We start from the raw sequence: 19,400 nt of genomic DNA, 5'->3' as shown, positions 1-19,400 counted from the left end.
TCCCTGCCTGGCCCCCATGTCCTACGTTCCAAATCGAGTGTGTCTGAAGTCTCAGTGCTGCAGGCCTCAGAACGGCTGCCACAGCCCGCCGACCGGAAGGCCTCAGAGGCTGCAGCCAGATGGGCCTCGGGGTGACTGCTGTCCCCCACTGAAGAGCGGGAGGAGCGAGTGGGAGGACTGGCGTCTGTGAGGAGCACCCCTCCCCTGGCTGTGGACAAAGCCTCTCAGACCTGGGCTGGCTGAAGGCTCCGCCCTGGGGTCCTTCTCAGAAGTCACCCGCACTGACTCATGGGGCGGGGGGGGGGGCGAGGAAGGCCCTGCTCCTCTGTGTCATCCGAGGCTACCTGTGTGTGCAGGTGTGCTACTGGGAGGGACAGGGCCCCACTCATCGTCTGACTCCGAGCATTCCTGGAAAGGGAACGAAGGGTGTGGTGCCGGCCCCCGGAAGCCTGGCCCTGCCGCCACCTGTCAGCTTAGCTGGACCCACAGGGTGGGTCCTCTGCCAGCCCCCAGCTCCAAAGGTCCCACTCATGCCGTGGCTGACATATGCCGACCCTTATAAAACGCTGTGGAATGGATGGATGAGTGACGTGACCTGAGGTTGGAGGAAGCACTCGGGACTCCTGAGGTGTGGCCCCCTCTCTCTGTCTGGAGGCCTTCAGAGGTCTGACCTGGTTACCTGGGGTGTCTGCCTCTGGCCAGGGGAGGACCCAGGGCTTCTAGAAGGCCTGGAGTTTCATGCTGGGCTGCCCTGAGCTGAGTGCCCCCCTCTCTGAGCCCCCATCCCCTGGTGAGCTCCATGGCCTATGTGCCACAGTGAAGGAGGGGAGCCCGCTTCGGACCCAGGTCCAGGCTGTCCCTCCCGCCCGCCCGCCTGCCTGTCCCTTCACTCTGTCACACCACCTATGCACCAGGCGCAAGTTGTGGTATACATCAGGCCCAGAGGCTGGGCCTGGTGGGGGGAGGGAGGGAAGGCCCAGCTCCAAAAGAGGCCGTCCCTTCTGAGGGAAGAATGCGAGGGTGAGTGGGCTTCTTTGCCCACTGCACCCCGAGCCACCTCCCAGGCCCAGCCCACCACTGCCCCTGGCCACACTGCCCCACAAGTCCCTGCTTCCTAACACCAAAAACACATGACTTCGGAGCCAATCACACTACTCCCGGGACCACCTGGGACAGGCAGCCCTTCCAGAGACAAAGGCCTCCCTCCCTCCCTCAGATCCGCAGCCTTGCTGTCCTCTCTGCTCCAGAGCACGTGGCCACCACGAAGCTGAGGCCCCGGGGGAGGGCCAGGTGTGCTGGGGCCTCCGCTCCACTGTCCGAGGCCTTGGACGAAGACACCTACTGGGTCTGCCCATCATCTGTGGATCCTCCAGCTCAGCCAGGCCCAGAAAGAACTCCAAACCCGTTTCTCCAGCCTTCCCTCCGGGGCAACGGTGACTCACTCAGTCTGCCATCACCTGAGTCCCCACCCTGTTACCCAGCCCTGGGATCTGTTCCCAAGGCCTGCAAACCACGCTCCCTCCCCCCACAATGCAGCCCTGTGCCTGGTACGGGCAGGCAGAAAGTCCGGATGGTAGGGGGATCTGGTGCACATGGGACCCATGTTACCAGCAGGGCCAGATTGGCTAGGGGCGGGGTCCTACTTGAGCCCCTCCTGGGACCCTGAAGGCACCAGCTGCCACACCCCTTAGGACCCAGGAACTGGTGAAGGGGAGTCGTGTGACAGCTCTCAGCCAATGTCTCTGCAGAGCCCCCAGCAAATGACCGTAGCCTTTACCTCACCCAGAACAGGAGCTGGCCGGTCCAGGGCAGGAGGCCGGGAAGGGGTCTGGGCCACTGGAGCACAGGTCCGCCGAGTCCTAGAGCCTCCGCCTGGCCCAGTGCCACTGTCCCCGACCTTCCGGTCCTTGTTGGTACATGTTCCTTGGCTACACAGGATGCATGAGGACAGGCCCACGGCCGATCTCTATCTGTACCAAGCCGGCCCGGTGTCTGCCTGACCCTCCCAGGGCACAGTGGGAACAGTCCGCCAGACTCGAGTTCTCCCCTCTGTGAACAGAGTGTGAAGGAGAGGTTCTGCCTACCCCCCAGGGGACCAGGCCCAGCACTGCCCCAGGGCCTGGACCGTGGCCTCCGGGACTTGGGAACTCTGGGTTCTCTGTTCTCTGGTTTTGGAGCCGGCGCAGAGATTGGGAGTGTTACAAAGCAGGAGGCCTGCTGAGATGCTGCTTCTCCAGGGTGTGTCCCAGGGCCAGGGACTGGGGAGGGTCTTGAGGCCTGAGAAGGGCAGGGTCTCGGGGGAAGGAGAAGGCTGGAGAGGACTTGTGTCTTCCCAACAAGAAATCTTGGCCTCTGCAGCTGGACCCCCCCGCTCCATTCCCATCAGCCCTGCTCCAGCCCAGAGTTCCCCAGCATTTGTGATGGCTGGGACCCTGAAGGCCTGGGGTCTTTGCCGCCAGTGTGTTCTCTCCCCCACACTGGTCTCTCCTCTGCCTCCCACAGGCCATCAGTTTGCATCTCTGCGGTTCCATGCTCCAGGGCTGCACTGGGCCTGGCGTAGCACCTCCCCGCCGGTGGGGCCCCTCGAGGCACCCGGCACAGACTGTGCCTGGAAGGGGCTGTACAAGGGGGTGGAGGAGAGGACCAAGGTGCCGGAGGTGACGGGGGCAGGCGGTAGGTGACACGACCCAGGGACCGGCAGATGGAATGAGAATGGAAACCCAGCTGGCAGAGACAGAGATGGCAGACAGAGGGAGACCCGGGGCCTGTGCCCAGAACTGGCCCTGTGCAGCCCCAGAGGGCAGACCTGGCCCTGGGAGGGGGCCGGGGGCCGTGGACCCTCCGTTGGCAGACGCCCAGCATGTGCTGGGGTGGTGCGTGTGGGCCCGGCAGGGTGAAGCAAGCCTGGTGGCGTGCCACCCGCTTGCTGGTGCCCCTCCCTGCCCCTCCCATACCACTGTCCCAGCTATAAGGCCGGGGAAGGAGGAGCCGCTACTGCTCCCAGACCCAGACCAGGATGAAGACAGTCCTGCTGCTCCTCACGGCACTGGCTGTGGCCATGGGTCCAGGTGAGAGGCCAGGCCTGGGGCCTGACAGAGTGGGCAGGGCTGGGCTGGGGCTGGGCAGGGTGGGCAGCCCTGGCTTAGCCAGGCTGGTCCTGACAGGAAGGAAGCCTGAAGCCAAGGAGCCGAGAATACTGGCACATGGGATGCTCTACTCTTGGCATTTAAAACAAAACGGACCTCTATCTTAACCCAACTTACAATACCTGAGAATCAAAGGATTAGACTGGACGGTAGCACTGGAGACCCTCAGAAAGGTGGTGCTGGAGTGGTTCCCTGCCCAGCCCGTCCTCCCCGCGGCAGGCAGCCAGCTGGCAGCGGGGCCATCGTGTCCCAGGAGCTGCTCTGAGCAGCGTGCAGGGTGCCCTGAGGCCCCGGAGGCCCTGGCCCTCCTTGCCAGGCTGTCCTGGCCTCTCCCTGATGTGGTCTAGCACTAGAGGCCTTCTCCAGGGCGGGGGTCGGGCAAGGGCCTCCTGAGCTGGGCCCGGGCGGAGCTCTGCAGGGGCCAGGGATGGCCAGGGGCGGCCACTGCCTGTGGCGGAGCCGACCCGGACCTGAGCCTCACCACCTCTCCCCCACCAGCCCAGGCACTCCGCTGTCACGTGTGCAACAGCTCGACCAACTGCAAGGAACCCCAGTCCTGCCCGGCCAGCTCCAAATTTTGCAGGACCATCACCACAGGTGAGTGGTGGGCCAGGACCCTCAGGCGGGAGCTCCCCCTCCGCCCTCCCCCTCCTCCCCTGCACAATGATAACAACCGTTCAGTTGTAGTCAGGCGACTGTGCCCAGAAGTGGGAGGGGGACAGGTGTATGAAAGCTGAGCTGGACAATGGGCAGTCCTGACCACCCCCCCCCCCGCAGTGGAGCCTCTGTCGGGAAACCTGATCAGGAAGGACTGCGCAGACTGGTGCACCCCCAGCAGCATCCAGCCGGGCCAGGTGAGCAGCGGCAGCGTCACCACCGAGTGCTGCCAGGGTGACCTGTGCAACAGCGCGTTGTCCGCCGGCGCCCCGCGCACCAGCTCCTCCCTGGGCCCCGCGCTGGGCCTGGGCCTCCTGCTCCTCATCCTGGGCCCTCGCCTGTGACTCTCCCGGGAAGGACCCGCGCCCCTGCCCCTCCTGCTCCCGGGGTTCCCCTGGCCTCCTCCATGGCCATGAAGGGAGTGCTGGATGCTGAGGCTGGGGCTGACCTCCTGGTGGGCACGGAGGGCGGATGACCGGCGCCCAGGGCCAGAAGAGGCGGGCGACTGCACAGTAGCAGTATGGAAGGCAGAAAACAGACCCAGCTCCCGTCCCTTCTGATTTTGTACTCCTTTATTTTTCTACTCACACCTCTGCATGAAAATAAATGATTTAAGACCAGCGTGGCTGTGGCTAGGCTGCTAGGCTGGGTCGGGCAGGCGCTTTCCAAATCTCCCAGTCTTGTAGGTGAGGTCGCATCTCATCCTGGGAAGGGCAGGCCCTTCCCTCGGTCCCCACCCTGGGAGGGCCCTGCTGGCCCTCCTGCAGTCCCCCCCCCCAGCTGGGGAGGGGCCTGAGGGAGGCGGGCAGACCAGGATTGATGGCCCCTCCCACTGCTGGCTCTGGGACAAGGGACACCAGACCCACGGACCTGAGCTTTTGGCGCTGGAGGTGCAGAAAGGTCGCAAGCCTCAGAGCTGGATGAGCACTGACTGCCACACCACGGCTCAGAGCTGGGAGAGCTCTGATCACACCACGGCTCAAGGCAACCCCAGCTGCCAGGGAAGAACTTCACCCAAAAACACCCAGTGGGAAGCGGGGAGGGTGTGACTCAACAAGCCCAGGGCCCAGAGGCAAGAGGAGGGATGGGGGAGGCTCCAGAGAACGGGTGTGTCCATTCCCTGTAAGGCTGAGTCAAAGAGTGGGTGCCAAGCGAGCGGTCTTCTCTGTCCCGGGGCACAGGTGGGCCCACATGACAGCAGCCATGCTCCCAGGCTGGATAGCTGCCACTGAGGCACAAGGCTCTGACTTGTAGCCTACTGGCACCCTCAAACCGTGTCTGGAGAACCCTGTTCCCGCAAGTAGTGGAGGCGTGGCGGTGGGGAGGGGTCCTAGGCACAAGTCCTCCCCTCTGCCCTGGAAGAAGCCTCCTTCAGCCCCAGCTTTTGCAGGGCTGGAGAGGTAGGGTGTGTCGCTTAATTGTGAGGCCACCCTGCTCCCCTGAGACCCCAGGCCACTGTGGGGCCCCTGCACCCAAGCCAAGGCACCACTGCTCAGAGCTGTGTACTGCTCTGCAAACCCCACATCTCCACCCCTGCCTCTTCTCCACCCTGCCCCTGCTGTGAGCCCCATGAGCCCCACATCTCCACCTCAGCCCTGAGTTCTGTTCCTGACCACTCCTGGTCCTTACCTCTTGATCCCAGGCATGGTGCTGGATCTCCTAGTGCCTCAGTTTCCTACACTTAGACTCAACACTTCACTCATGTTCATGGGTGCCAGGGTCTGCTGAAGAGCCCTTGCCCTGTCTCTTAGCCATAGCAGGATATGGACCTCCAGGGACCCCAGCCCTACCCAGGGTCCTGCTGCAGTGGAGCTATGCCCGCAGGGCTGTGGCTTGGGTAGCCAGAGCCAGGCCTGGTGCCAGAGCACCCCCCAGTGGCCACTAGAACCAGTCACACAGAGCTCTGGTGGCCTGGAACCAGCTCTGGGACTTGTCTGCTCTCTCCTGCACAGCTCCCTTCAGGGAGACTCCTCAAACCTGAGCATGAACGCTGACTCAGCTGAAGATTCCGGAAACTCCTGTGCCTATCTTCTTGGCTCCCTTCTCTTCCTCACTTGGGAGACAGTGTGCCAGTCAGAACAACCCAGGCTTGTGTGCCATGAGGTGAGAAAGAGACAAACAGGCCAGAGGCTGGGGGAACACTCCCGTCCGCATCCTGGCCACTCAGGAAGCTGAGCTCGGAGAATCAGCTAAAAGGCAGCTGGGACACCACAGTCCGTAAGACTCTTGTCTCCAATTAACCACCAAAAGGCCAGACACAGAGACACTAGTACGCTAGCCTTGGGCAAAAAGGTTCAGGGACAGTGCTCCAACCTGAGTTCAAGCTCCAGTGTCGGCGATAGATAGATAGATAGATAGATAGATAGATAGATAGATAGATAGATAGACAGATAGATAGATAGGAGGCAGACAGACCTGGTGTAACATGTAAAGTCAGAAAACAGAACAAAATTATTGATGATTAAAAATAGGGCCAAATATTAAAGGCAGAACTCCTCTGTAGAGAGAGACTCCAGGTTATATGGCCAGCAGTCAGCCTTAGTCCCTTTCCATCCTTGCTAAAAAGCAGAACATCTCTCTCTCTCTCAGGTTTCCCAGGCTGGCAGCTTTGCAGTTTATCACAAACATTGCTGAAGCCACCGACAACCTTGGGGCTTCTCACCAGCTGTTGCTGCATTAGCCAGGAGCTTACAGTAAGGAAAATTTCAGTGCACCCCCCATGCATGGGAATGAGTTTCTAATGTTTTGAGATTTAAAATATACTATTTCTTCCCAAGGTTAAGTTTTGACTTCTGTAAGCCAAGGGGTTGTTTTGACTTTGTCTAATAATGTCAATAGCATTGATAGTATCGATCATGCTGCCCAAGTCAAGATTATGTTTTGCCTATGCTCTTGTGACTCAAGGCTGTTTTGCACCTGTAACCTTGCTTGCTTGCTCTGGGAAACATCACCGATGTGAAACCCTTTCCTATAAAAATCCCCCATGAAAAGCAAATGGGGCTGTTCTCCGAAGCCCTGCGAGCTGGGGACAGACGCCATGTGGCTAATAAAAGGCTTCCAGCCAGTTTGACTGAGTGCTGGTGACTCCTTTCGCCAATTGTGGGTTTGAATCCCACCAGCTCCGGGAGCTGGGATATAACACTGGGATTCACACAAGGTACAGTTCACTGAGGACTCACTGATGGAAGTGTGTGTGTGTGTGTGTGTGTGTGTGTGTGTGTGTGTGTGTGTGTGTGTGTGTGAGTGTTTGGGGGGGGTCTGGTCATGGGGCCTGAACTCTGGGCCTGGGCGCTGTCCCTCAGCTCTTCAGCTCAAGGCTAGCGCTCTACCACTTGAGCCACAGCACCACTTCCAGCTTATTTCTTTTTGCTTATGTGGTGCTGAGGAATCGAACCCAGGGCCTCATGCATGCAAGGCAAGCGCTCTACCACTGAGCCACCTTCCCAGCCCCTCGTTGTTTGTTTTGCCAGTCTTGGGGCTTCAACTCAGGGTCCAGGCACTGTCCCTGAGCCTCTCTGTGCTCAAGGCTAGCACTCTACCATTTGAATCACAGCACCACTTTGGCTTTTTCTGTTTATGTGGTAGGAATCAAACCCAGGGCTTCACGCATGCTATACAAGCACTCTACACTGAGCCACATTCCCAGCCTGGAATTGTGGTCCTGAGCAACAACAAGACTAGTAGATTCCACGAGTTGGGTCAGGAGAAACGGGTACATAATAGGATAAAAGCGACTCTTCCTGGCCAGACTGCGCCGGTTTATGTAAAGCCAAGGTGGAGGATGCCAGGGGTGCTGCGAGCTGAATTCAGGCCTCAGAGCCTCGGCGCTTGCCCTGGCAGGTCCTTCTGTTTACAGTGTGCTGGAAAAGAATTCAAGAGAACCTGCAAGGTCACCCTGGGCCAGGTGTGGCCTGTAACCAAGACCCCGGTCAGTCACATTCTGTATACATTGTCTTGTTTTGTTTTTGTTTTTTAAAACAGGGTAGGGGTCCAGGGCCTGACGACTCCTTCACAGTGGATGTTGGAGCTCAGGGTGCACTTGGCTCCGGCTCCGGGGGTTTCCCATCCATGTTTCCTCTATGGCCTCCTGAGCAGGGGCCCCGTGAGCTCCATGTGGGCAGAGTATTTGAGAACACGGGTGGGTTTCTAGTCCCCACCGTGTCCCCAACTCCTGACACATTTGGCAAGTGATCATTTGGCAGAGACAGCATCACATGACCAACTCAGTTTATCCAGAACTGAACAGACCTATCCAGATGCCAGGGCGGTTAGGTCAGAGACAGCATCACATGACCAGAACCGAACAGACCTATCCAGATGCCAGGGTGGTTAGGTCAGAGGAGTGTCTTTTTCTCTCAACAGAAAGAGACAGACAGACATCTTGGACCATGGAAACCAATTAAATTTCACTTAAAATGAAGTACTTAAGGCTATGAAAAATAGCTCCCTAACACCGGGATCATGATAGGGGTTGGTGCGGACCATAAGGTGATTCTGAGGCCGTGAGCCCCAAGTGCACCCCACCTGGAGAGCAAGACCCAGAGAGGCCGGGGACAGTGACTCCCTTCCGGTGGTCAGCGGGCCCCTCCTGGGGACACTTGTGAGGGAGGGCAAGAGGGTGGGCTAAGGTCCCGGGTGCGGGGAGACTCCCAGCGGTGCCCCAAGGTCGCAAAGGTGTCACTAGGGATTGTGTGCATCCTGACTCATGGCCTCTGAGGGCTCCCACGCGTGTAACCTGGGAGCCCACTAGGGCCCCAGAGCGCGAGCCCCGCCGTGAGCTCATGGGGTGGGGCTGGTGCCGAGATCTGGGGACCGGCGGGGAGAGGCTGCGGTGCGCTCCTGCTCCCGCGCAGGATGGATTTGCGTGGAAGCCTGCGATGTGCCCTGGGCGGGCGGAGGCGGGGGAGACGCGGGGGAAGGGGCGGAGCGTGCGGTGCGCCTGGGCGGGCCGAGGCGGGGAAGGGGCGGAGCGTGCGGTGCGCCTGGGCGGGCCGAGGCCGGGAGACGCGGGGGGGGGGGGGGGGGGAAGGGCGGAGCGGGGCCGGCCGGAGGCGGGCGCGCGGGCGCGCGAGGCGGGCAGGCGCCGGGTGCGCGCTGTGCGGCGGGGCGCTGCGGGAAGGACGGCTCGCGGGGCCGCGCGCTCACCCCGAGGAGGACCTGGGAGTCGCCGGTGAGTGCTGGGCCCGGCGGGGATCCGCGCTGGCGGAGGCCGCGGACGAGGAGAGCCGTGGGAGCCTCCCGGCCCCGCCGCAGCCGGGCCCGCAGTCTCCGGGGCGGAGCTCGGCGCCGGGGTGGGGGAGCCGCGGCCCAGCCCCGGGCAGGCCCTGGGCACCCGGCGGGGCGCCAGGGAAGCGGATTTGGGACACCGGTTCTGTCCCCGGGGCGGGAATGGGACCCAAGTGTCGAGGCGGGGTGAGGGCGGATGCGGCCCCAGACCCCGGGCCAGACGGGGGGCGCCTCGTCCCATGTCCCCCAGCGCTTCTGGGGCAGTCCCAGCGCCCTGTCCTAGCCGGGCGTGGCCCCCCAGCCCCGCTGTCCCGCGTGGCCTTCCTTACAAGTGGAACCCACACAGGGGACCCCTGGAGGCGGGAGGTGGAGCGGTGGGAAGAGAGCGGACTCCCCAGCCCGTCCTGGCGGCCCCTGCATGCTCGCTCTCCAAGCGTCCCTGCAGCAAACGTACCCAGAGTGAAATCTGGGGTTCACATCCGGCCGCTGCAGCCTCTCCTCACACTGCTACCCCATCTTGCTCTGCCCCGACCCTGCAGGATGTACATGCCAGCTTGGGCGTGGGTGGGGACTGACCTCTGGTTGGAATGCCCCGGCCCTGCCCAGGGACCTTCCCTGATGGACACCCGGTGACTGCCCAGGCCCAGCACTGACCACACGTCTCTACCAACTTCAGTGCAGGGCTGGTGTACCCGCATCAGGCCAGAAGAGCCTGCCTGCGCCCCCTGTGCCCTGCCCCTGCCACCGGCCCAGTGGAGCCAGGACCAGCTGCTGCCCGCCTCCCCGCTCCCACGCTGCCCCCTGGCCTCCGGTCATGGCACCCCTGCTGGGCCTGCTGCTGGTGGCCCTGGTGGGCCTGCCTCTGGGTAAGGTGGGCAAGGACAGAAAGATGCACAGCCTGGAATATGGGGCGGCAGCCTAAGTGGGGGCGGAATTCCCAGACCCTGGCTTGTCCTGGCGGTGGGAGCGCGGGGTGCCCTCTGATGGCCCGAGTGGGGTTTCTCCGGGTTCTGTGACTCCCACCTCCCGCCCCCAGCCCAGGCTCTGGACTGCCATGTGTGTGCCTACAACGGAGACAACTGCTTCAACCCTATGCGCTGCCCCGCCATGGTCTCATACTGCATGACCACGCGCACCTGTGAGTCTGGTGGTGGGGGCAGAGGCTCCCGCCCTCCCTGCGCCCTTCCTGGGACCTGATTGGCCCTGCGTGCGGGGGGCGGGGGACACGAGCTGGGTCCTGCTTCTCTCAGGGATGCCTCTTGCCTCCTGCCCGCTGCAGACTACACCCCGTACCGGATGAAGGTGAGCAAGTCCTGTGTGCCCAGCTGCTTTGAGACGGTATACGATGGCTACTCCAAGCACGCGTCCACCACCTCCTGCTGCCAGTATGACCTCTGCAATGGGGCTGGCTTTGCCACCCCAGCCCTCCTGGCCCTGGCCCCCATTCTCCTATCCACCCTTTGGGGTCTGCTGTGAGGCCCTGGCTCCCAGTAAGACCAACTCAAAAGCAAAGCTCTCAAGAGACTGTTGCACCCTCTTATACTGCACCCCACTCAACCCCACTTCCTACCCTCCTGAGCCTCCCGCCAGCCGCCCCAGGCCCGGGGCTGTCAGGGAGGACTGCTGAGCTCCAGCCTCCCATACAGCCTCGCTTCAGGGCCATGACAGTCACTTCTCAAACGGCTGCTGTGTGACCCTGAACCTCCAGGGTGCCGGGCCCTCCTCTGTGGGGGGAAGGGGCCAGAGTGCTGTTTGTAGCCGGAGGGGGTCCAGGCAGTCCAGGATCACTGATTTCATGGGGGCAGCAGCCAAACCCCCACCTTCCATGCAGAAAGCTCCCACTCAGCGTGGTAGGTGCTGGGTGGAAGGAGGGAAGATCAGGAGCCAGCTAGGGGCCGCGCAGGACCCAGCAGGGCTTCTTGCCCAGGGCAGGTATGGAGTGAGCCAAGGGGAGGAAGGCCTTGTCACTGTCAGCTGCTCCTGGAGCCCTGCCAAGGTTAGAATCCTAGAGCTCTTGGCCAGGGGAGTGGGCAGTGCACCTCATCAGGCCTTCTGCCCCTCCCGTGCCGAGGCTGTCTGGGGCACTGGGAGGCGTGTGTGCCCAGGGCGCCGCAAGACTAGACCCCTTCGCCTTCCCATCCTCCTCTCTCCCCACCCTGGTATGAGGCCCAGTATCCTGAGGCTGGCAGGGATCAGGGACGTGGGGGTGGATGGGCTGTGCTATATTCAGTCTGGCCTGCCTGCTGGCCAGGGCCAGTGCTATTCTGGGTAGGGTGGAAGGGGGTGGGGCAAACTGGCAGGAGGGGGGGGATGAGGCCACCACTGTGCAGAGTGCTCATGGTCGCTCAGGTCCCTTGGCAACTCCTGTAGTCCCCACCCCCCATCCCTCAGGAGACCCCAGCTGGACAGATGCGCAAGAAGCCAGGCCACGTCGGCAGCAGCCACCACAGATAGTGCTGGCCACCACACCACAGCCTAGATTTGAGAGGCACCAGTCTGTGCAGCCCTGCCACACCAATGCCAGTGGACCAGTGAGGCCAGATGGGCTCGGATCTCTTCACTGATCGGTGCCCAGGCCCAGGTGCTGCCCAGGAGACTCTCAAGCTGGCCGGGCCCAGGAGGCGGGGCGGTGCAGTGCCCATGTCAGAGACTGCTGCATCCTGAGTGGCCAAGACTGTCCACCCACAGAGCCCGGGAGGTGGGGTCCCCTCTGGGCCACTGCAGGCTCCATTCTGCCTCACCTTCTGGAAGACAGGCTGCTAGGGGAGGGAGGAGGCACGGCAGCCCTCTTGCAAAGGGGACATGGGGAGGGGCCAGAGGATGAGGGCCATTGACTTCCAATAGGATGGGCCTCCCGGAGGCAGGAAGGAGGCCACAAGGAGGACACGTGTGCACACATGCATGAGTAGCCATGGGTCCAGTGCAGAACTAGACCTGGCTATTGTTTCCTTGGGGCCAGTTGGGCATGAGCACCTCCCTGGGGAACAGGGAGGCCGGTGCTGCCCTTGTGCTCCTCCAGGACACCCCCCCCCGCCTCCTCCCCCCCTTAGCAAGTGGCCAATGAGCCAGACCGGCCTCGGGGCGCTGGCTGGGAAGGGCAGACGTGGGCCTGGCTTGACGGGAAGGGCCTGGAAGTTGCCACTACCTCACTTGCGTGAGGCCACTGTCACCAATCCAGCTGCAGCCTGGGCCAGAGCTGGGAGAGGCTTGAGACCCAGTGCTCCCTCTCGTGGCAGAGGATGATGGGAAAAGCCTGGTCACCTGTGGGCTCCCAAGAGGCTGTGACGGGTACTGTGCTGGGGTCTCCTCTCTCCTGCATCACCCCGTGGCCTGCCACACGACTCCATCCAAGCCCTACAGGACCACACGGCCCGGGACCATGCTGCCCCTCCCCTGTGACAGGGCCCTGCCTGGCGGTCCTGTCCTAGGCACCTGGCTCAGCGCGTAAAGATGGTGCTCAGGGGAAGCAGGGCTAAGCTTGGCAAGGGAGTGGTTGTTGCAGATTAGGGAAACGGAAAGAGTGGTGCCCACTGGCCTATCCCTCCCTATCCCTTCCAGGGTGGTGTGGTGACATCTGTCTAGTCCCACAGCAGCTTTGCTGCATGGGGGCCACCACTGTACCCCTTGGACAGATGAGGAAATGGAGACACAGTCAGGGTTTATGTCCCCAAGGCCAACTGGCCTGCTGACCCCTGGCCCCGCTTCCCTGCTGGCCAGGGTGCCCTGGGCTCCACATCCCAGGGTGATGACGTGCCCATAAACATCAGAGACCCTTGGCATGGTTATTACTACAGGGGCTCAGGATCCAGGGGCTTTGGAGAGAAAGCGGGGAGTGAGGGTTGAGGAGCTGTGGGCTCGAGTGTGGAGTCAGGGCTGGATGCCAGGCGTGGCTGGCAAGGCAGAGAGGACCGAGGGCGCCGGGCACACAGGGCTGACCATCTGCATGGGCGGCTACAGAGGCTGGGGCTACAGGCAGGGCAGTGGGACTCAAGCCCCCAACCTGGGTGGGCACTCAGGTCTGTGGGCTGCAGCTCACTCTGGAGTCAGGGTCTGGACACAGCCCGGAGCTCGGCAGAGGCGCCATCAGCCGCACGGGGGCTGGTGGAGCAGTACGCCTGCCGTGGGGTGCCATGGAGCCACGGAGCCCAGCCCTGACCCGAGACCCGGGGCTGCCTCTGTGTCATGAGCAAGAAAGTGACTAAGGAGCCAGGAGGCCATCTGGTCTGCAGAGAGGTGCCAGTCAGGGTAGAGCGATCTGCCCCACTCTGAGGCTGGCTTTCCGGAACCAGACGCTGGGTCTGCTGCTGCTTGCTTCCCTCTGCCGTGTCAGAGTGGTTGTGGTGACCTGTGCTGTCGTCGCAATCTGAAATTCTAGAAGCACAGGAAGAAGCGGCATGCCCCTTCTGTCCTCTGCTTCTTTCTCCCCAATGCTTGTCACGGAGACCTGCTGCTCTGCACGTCCTGGTCCTCTCGGGCCTCTCCGCACCCTGACCCTCTTCCTGGTGACACGAGGGATCTCACGCCCAGGTACTCACGGTGCCAGCGTCCACGGCAGGGTCGCAGTAGGCTCTATCCTGTCTGCCATCCTGGGGTGCAGATGCTTCCCCGGACCGTGTCCTCACCTCTGTCAGACTATAGAGTGCCGTCCTAGTCCCTCCCCCACCCCCAGCACTGTGTACTCAGTTCCTAGGTGAGGTCTCGCAGCTTCCCTCACAGAATGAATAAAAGACGATGGACACGTGTGTCTGCCCCTCTCTCCTCCCCTCCTGCCTGACCTCAGGCCTTGCCTGTCTGCCTTGTGGGTCTTCCCGGGCTGCGTGGGCCGAGTTCCTGCTCGCTCTAAAGGTTCTTCCCACTTCTCTGGCTGCTGGCAGGGGGCGGGCAAGCAGGATTTGTGGGAAATAAACCCTCCCACCCTGGGAGGGACAGCAGGCTGGGGGATGGAAGGAGGGAGGGAGGGAGGGAAGGAGGGAGGTGGGGCCCAGCACCTGCCCCAGCACCCACCCTTCAGCTGGTTTCTGGTTCCTGACTCCATTCTCATAACTCGCCCAAGAAAGAGGGTCTCCTTCCCTTTGGACCCCTGCAGCCCAGGCTTAGGAAGCCCCCCCCCTCCCCGGGCAAAGGGCCAGGCCAGAGCCCCTGGCAAGGCACAGAGACACAGGAGGGTCCCTGACCCGCAGTCACACCCCTGCATGGCCCCAGTTCAGAACCTCAGGTGTTGGGCTGAACAACCCCTGCCCCGCAGATGCCCCTTCTGCTCTTACCCTCTTGGGGCAGGGCCTTGCTGCCCCTCCTGCTGCCCCTGGACCAGCACCACAGGGAGGCCTTGGGTCCCGTGCCAGGACGATCCCTCGCCCTGGAGTCGAAGTGCACAGCTGCGCTTTCCCAGCTCCTCTCCATGCCTCCAGCTCTGGGAGAGGCGGGATGGGCTGGAGTGACTTGGCAGGTGGAAGTTCAGCCTCTGCCAAGGAGGTGCACTTTGAGAGCTCCGTCTAGGGCGGCCACGCAGGTCTCGTCTCCATCTGCAACTGGCAGGGTTAGGGGCGGCCGGCCAGTTGCCTGTGGAGCTGTCTGTACGTTGGGCATTGGAGCCTGAGGCCTGGCAACCTGGCCCCCTCCGCTCACAGACCAGGGAACGAGCTCATGGGACCAGGCCAGGCTTGCCAGGTGGGGCTGGCCACCTGGCCAGCTCTGGGCTAAGTGGGTCCAGCCCAGCTACCGGCTGAGCCAGGCTTCTGGTGACTCACTGGGAGCCAGTGGCAGCAGGGAGGCAAGGGTGGGGTAGGAGCAGCCCAGGTATAAGGGGCGGCAGGCTCCAGGCTCCTGCTCATCCCAGGAACATGAGGCTTCTCTTCAAGCTCCTGCTCACCATGATCTTGACCCTGGACCTGGGTGAGTCCGGGGATTCAGCCACCGCCCCCATTGCTCCTGTCTACCCCTGTCCCTTTGGGGGAGCCCTTTCCTGCCCCTTCCCCTCTCCCTGGCACTGTCCCCTTCCTGTGCACCAGCCTGCTTGGAGAACTCAGCAGTTCCTCCTCAACCCATGCCTCAGAGCCCCGAGTCCCCTCAGGCCAGACTTCGTGCAGACCCTCACTACCCAGTACCCAACACAAAATACCTCTCCCTCCTCCCTTGTTGTCACCTCCTGGAGCCCCCTCTCCTAATGCCCCACCCCCTGCCCACCCCCATCCTCAGCTGCCTCTGACTGAACTTTCACCCCACCACACCCCCAGGCCAGCCCCCTTGCCCTGGGCTCAGGTGCTTTACCCCAGTGCCTGCCTGAGGGCTCCTCACGGCACCCCAAACTTCCCTGTCCCGGCCTGGCCTCCACCTTCCAGCAGAGCTCTAGCCCCACCACTTGTTGTTAGCTGTCCTGTCACCCACCAGCTCTTCTCCCTCCACACTCCAGCCTCCCTGGCAAAGCCTCTGCCTCCTGCCCACCTGAGAGGGGCATCCTCAACACTGGTTATAAGTCTCTCCCCAGAGGCATCCCTCCCAATCTGGCCCATTAGGGACCCTCTGTCCTGAGAGGCTGGACCGCTGTCCAGGGTCCTGGCCCCCTAGAGACCTCTGTCCTGAGAGGCTGGGCCGCTGTCCAGGGTCCTGATCTCCTAGGGACCCTCTGTCCTGAGAGGCTGGGCCGCTGTCCAGGGTCCTGGCCCCCTTGGGCCCTCTGTCCTAAGTGGCTGGACCGCTGTCCACAGTCATCAGGAAAATTATCTCCACCTTGAAGACCAAGACCCACTGGTGCCAAGGACCTGAGCTCAGATGGGCAGCCTCTGCCCCGTCAGGTCTGGGGCTCCAGGGGGCACAGCCAGCCAGTGGTCACGGGCCAGCAGCATCTCCATGGGCGCAGAGCAGCCCTCCCACCCTCTCAGCCACGGCTGGCACACCCCAGGCACCTCTAACCCCGAGACCATCTCTTCCATGAGAGAACATGCCAGTCCCCCTCTATGGAAACCCAGTTGTCCCAAGGGACAAGCCCTGGCCTGCTCCAGACTCTTCCAGTTGTAAGAGGATGGGGGGGGCCTGGGGGCTGCATGAGCCTGTCTCGGGGTGCCTATGCTCTGTGCCATCGCTACTTCTCGTGGGCAGCACCTCTCTCCGGGGCTGGTGGCTGGTGGGAGGGGCCACTACATCCTGCTCCTGCTTTAGCTGGAGCAGACCAAATCAGAGGGAGGTAACCGCCGTGGCTGCGTGCGGGAAAGTGGGGCAGGCCGCTAACCCAGTCTGCCGCCCCTGCGCGCATCCCACTGTCCCTCCCTGTCTTCTTCAGAGCTGCCTCTCTGAGTGGCAAGTGTCGATGGGGGCCCGGTCCCTGTGTCCCCCACAGCCGAGGTCCTGTTAGGAGCTAAAACATCTTTGTCTCATTGCTGAACAAGGAAGAAGAGTTCTTTCTCCTGAGGATCCCTCCCTCCTTCCCTTCCCAGCCCTGATTCACTCATTTGTTCCACAAACCCGCGCCTCACCCGGCGTGGAGGAGGGGCAGGGAGGGGGAGGGGCGCACAGGGGTGGGCAGCCCCGTGCCCACGAAAGCCCTCTTTTCTGATGGGAGTGGGACTGGGGCAGTGCAGCCCTGGCAGGTGCAGCTGACACAAGAGGCCCTGGACACCCAGGAGGGCTTCTTGGGGGAGGCGGCCCTGAGCTAGGGTGGAGGGATAGCACAGGCAACGCTGGGGGGCCCAGGGAAGAGATGCACACGGTGGAGAGAGGAGAAGTTGGGTTCTCCACAGCTCCCCCTCCATCCCTCGTGGTGTCCTGACCACTCGTCCCCCTCCATCTGCCCCCACTCGGGCCCTCCTCTGTCCAGGGAGGATGCAGACCTCAAGCACCTTAGACTTGGGAGGCCGCTGGGTGTCTTCATTGGGGTGGATGGGCTTCTGCGTTACTTCTTGTGGGAGGTGGGGTCTCAGCTGTCCTGCAGGGCTGTGGACTGCCCAGGGTCATGGGGACCTTGAAGCAGGTGGGACTTCTTGTGTGTCCCCTGCTTCAAAGACACAGGCCCGAGGACGGTCCCCAGGCCTGGGCTGAGCCCAGATCTCTGCGTGCTGAGGGTGGTGGAGGCGTGGCTGTGGCGGGAGCTGAGCTGGGGCTGGGTTTGACCCTCAGGGCCACAAGGCTGCCAGCCTGGCCTTGCCCAGCTTCCCGGCTCAGCTTCCTGAGGACAGCTGGGGTCCCCCGAGGCCTGAGGTGCATGCGTGTGTGCGCAGGGCACTTGGTAAGGACCTGGCCACCTGCAGGCCAGGGAGGACTCACCTCTATATGTGAGCCAAGGAGAAGATGGGGGACAGGATGCCCTGCGGACTGAGGAGGAGGAATGGAGGTGGAGAGGATGAGGGAGGAGCGGGTGGAGGCCGAGGGACACAGGACAGAGAAAACAGGGCCAGCCCAGGACCCCCCCGCCAGCCCAGGACCCCCCCTTCCTCTGGTTGGCCTTCCTTGGGTTTCCACTAAGAGAGGCTCCAGAATTGAGGTCCTGACCAGCGTCCAGGGTCCTGTTCAGGCCCCTGAAGGTGGAAGTGGACCTGGCAGGTCTCAGGCCCTGTGCTTCTTCCCCGCCCACTCCCCAAGCTCCCCAGAAGCCCAGGCTCCCACACCCCACAGGCTCCATCCGTCCCACGGGCGCCCTGGCCTGGGCGGACGGTCGCAGGGTCACCTTGGCAGGCTGAGGCTGGCACGGAGAGCCGCCCAGTGCCTCGCGGAGCCCTGTGCCCTGTGCGCCGGGAGGAAGCGGAGCGGCCGGCTGCCTGCCGGTCACCGGCCTGCGCCTCTTCCTGCAGCCGCGGCACAGGGCCTGCGATGTCACCGCTGCAAGGGTTTTGGAGGATGCTCCCACGCGTCCAGCTGCCCGAGGGACTCCACCCACTGCGTCATCATTGCCACCCGTGAGTGGGGCGCCGGGGCGGCCAGCCACACCCCCCTCTCTTGGGGGGACACAGCTCAGAGGGGGACGGAGCGGGGAAGCGTGGCCCCCATGCCTGGTGTGCTGGGGTGAGACATGGGCTCAGGTCGCTCGGCTCAGGGTCCGCCCCTGGTTCTCCTCCCACCCCCAGGGGCGCCCATCAGCTTCAACGACCTGCCCTTGGTCACCAAGATGTGCTACCGCGGCTGCCCCAGCGTCCAGAGCCTGGACATGGGGCCTCACGTGTCCATCGCCTGCTGCCAGTACAGCCTCTGCAACCATGACTGACCCCTCCCTCCACTGGCGGAGCGCCACGGGACCACGCCCCGCCGGGCCGGGCCGGACCGCTCTTCCTCAGGAAGCCCTGCGTGGGCTTGCCTTAGGTTGACACTAAGGCCCTCCTCTGTCTGTGTGCCCCCAATGCCAGCAGCCCCCCAATAAAAGCAGCTGAATCCTGATGCTGTGCTGTCGGAGGAGCAGAGTCCTGTGCGGGTGTGGGGCGGGGACAGTGCCTCTCCCTCTCTTTCTGGTCATGGCCTCCTCAACCCCACAGCCTCCACCAACCTTTCCTCCACCCAGACTCAGGCACTGAAAAGCAGGAGGCTGCAGTTGGCCCAGGGCCCTAAGCCAGTTGGGTGGGGAAAATGAGGCGGGGTGCTGAGGAGCACCCCCAGCCCAGGGCTGGGGTGCCAAGAAGGGTGTCGACATCCCTGCAGCCCCAACTCTGTGAGGCCTGGGGAGGTGGGGTGGGGGTCCTCCTTCCGGGCCTCCGGCCTCCAGGACAGGATGTGCAGAGGGGGCACAGGGGTGGGCGGGGGCGGGGGGACACCTCCTGCACAGGCCTTCACCAGCTGCTCCTGGTGAAGCACCACCTTGGCCTGGGGTCCCCGGAGCGCCCCGGCCTGCGTGTGCTCCCCGCTTTCCACTCCCCGGACCCATCAGCCAAGCCTTGCAGTCCCTCTCTGCCCTTGACCGTGGGTCCCCTCCCACAGCCCTGCTGGCAGAGCAGTGCCCCGCAGAGGGAGACCAGATCCGCCCTGGCCACTTGCCCCAGGGCACACACAGGACCCAACACCTGATGTTTGAGGAAGTTACTCACTTGGCAAACATTTAATCACCAAGCCCAGGGCTCAAGTTTCGACTGCTGGTTTCAGAGTCTGAGGCAAGCCTCGGGGAAGGGCAGGGGCCCTTGCCCTGGCTGGCTGGCCGTCTCCTGGGCACTGGTCTCATGAAAACCCACTGGTGTGAAGCTGAGTCCGGAGGAGAGAGGGGAGGCTCCAAGCGCAGGCAGCCCACAGCGCGCCCAGACCCCGGGGGGCCGCCAGGGGGCCCAGGCCCCGGCATCACCGCCAGGGTGTGGCGTCCCTGGTGGACAATGAGAAAATCTGGGTCTCAACTCCTCCAGCTTTGTCAGAGGTCCCCATCCAATCCAACCGAAGGCTTTAAATGTGAGGAGAAAGAGATCATTC

The 19,400-nt window shown here is 62.9% G+C and overlaps 3 protein-coding genes across 4 annotated transcripts; all 3 read left to right on the top strand.

Annotated features, from left to right (window-relative positions):
* The first annotated feature begins 894 nt into the window (after positions 1-894).
* On the top strand, positions 895-4,423 carry LOC138829544 (lymphocyte antigen 6D-like). The gene is made up of 3 exons (XM_070025892.1): positions 895-3,068; positions 3,645-3,743; positions 3,924-4,423. The coding sequence occupies exons 1-3, from the start codon at positions 3,017-3,019 to the stop codon at positions 4,145-4,147; spliced, it is 375 nt and encodes a 124-aa protein (XP_069881993.1). The 5' UTR covers positions 895-3,016; the 3' UTR covers positions 4,148-4,423.
* A 4,452-nt stretch (positions 4,424-8,875) lies between these two features.
* Positions 8,876-13,771, top strand: LOC138829581 (ly-6/neurotoxin-like protein 1). Of its 2 annotated transcripts, none has more exons than XM_070025949.1 (4): positions 8,876-8,973; positions 9,706-9,895; positions 10,066-10,167; positions 10,309-13,771. In XM_070025949.1, exons 2-4 carry the CDS (start codon positions 9,844-9,846, stop codon positions 10,503-10,505), a joined length of 351 nt encoding a protein of 116 aa, XP_069882050.1. In that variant the 5' UTR covers positions 8,876-8,973; positions 9,706-9,843; the 3' UTR covers positions 10,506-13,771. The 2 variants fall into 2 exon arrangements, with proteins under 2 accessions (XP_069882050.1, XP_069882049.1); XM_070025948.1 differs by having other exon boundaries at positions 9,569-9,895.
* A 1,098-nt stretch (positions 13,772-14,869) lies between these two features.
* On the top strand, positions 14,870-18,219 carry LOC138829583 (secreted Ly-6/uPAR domain-containing protein 2-like). Its single transcript, XM_070025950.1, has 3 exons — positions 14,870-14,921; positions 17,810-17,914; positions 18,083-18,219. The coding sequence occupies exons 1-3, from the start codon at positions 14,870-14,872 to the stop codon at positions 18,217-18,219; spliced, it is 294 nt and encodes a 97-aa protein (XP_069882051.1).
* The last annotated feature ends 1,181 nt before the right edge of the window (positions 18,220-19,400 follow it).

The sequence above is a fragment of the Dipodomys merriami genome, unplaced genomic scaffold (assembly GCF_024711535.1).
Source record: "Dipodomys merriami isolate MVZ:Mamm:240054 unplaced genomic scaffold, mDipMer1.0.p SCAF_174, whole genome shotgun sequence".
NCBI lineage: Eukaryota > Metazoa > Chordata > Mammalia > Rodentia > Heteromyidae > Dipodomys > Dipodomys merriami.
This window is presented reverse-complemented; position numbering and strand designations above follow the sequence as displayed.

What these genes read in the sequence shown, in the direction of transcription:
- LOC138829544 (XM_070025892.1), top strand. Translation starts at nt 3,017, where the DNA reads ATGAAGACAGTCCTGCTGCTCCTCACGGCACTGGCTGTGGCCATGGGT. An exon ending in GGCTGTGGCCATGGGTCCAG is followed by an intron (nt 3,069 to 3,644) that starts GTGAGAGGCCAG and finishes CTCCCCCACCAG; the next exon opens with CCCAGGCACTCCGCTGTCAC. An exon ending in TTGCAGGACCATCACCACAG is followed by an intron (nt 3,744 to 3,923) that starts GTGAGTGGTGGG and finishes CCCCCCCCGCAG; the next exon opens with TGGAGCCTCTGTCGGGAAAC.
- LOC138829581 (XM_070025949.1), top strand. Translation starts at nt 9,844, where the DNA reads ATGGCACCCCTGCTGGGCCTGCTGCTGGTGGCCCTGGTGGGCCTGCCT. An exon ending in CCTGGTGGGCCTGCCTCTGG is followed by an intron (nt 9,896 to 10,065) that starts GTAAGGTGGGCA and finishes TCCCGCCCCCAG; the next exon opens with CCCAGGCTCTGGACTGCCAT. An exon ending in CTGCATGACCACGCGCACCT is followed by an intron (nt 10,168 to 10,308) that starts GTGAGTCTGGTG and finishes TGCCCGCTGCAG; the next exon opens with ACTACACCCCGTACCGGATG.
- LOC138829583 (XM_070025950.1), top strand. Translation starts at nt 14,870, where the DNA reads ATGAGGCTTCTCTTCAAGCTCCTGCTCACCATGATCTTGACCCTGGAC. An exon ending in GATCTTGACCCTGGACCTGG is followed by an intron (nt 14,922 to 17,809) that starts GTGAGTCCGGGG and finishes CTCTTCCTGCAG; the next exon opens with CCGCGGCACAGGGCCTGCGA. An exon ending in CTGCGTCATCATTGCCACCC is followed by an intron (nt 17,915 to 18,082) that starts GTGAGTGGGGCG and finishes TCCCACCCCCAG; the next exon opens with GGGCGCCCATCAGCTTCAAC.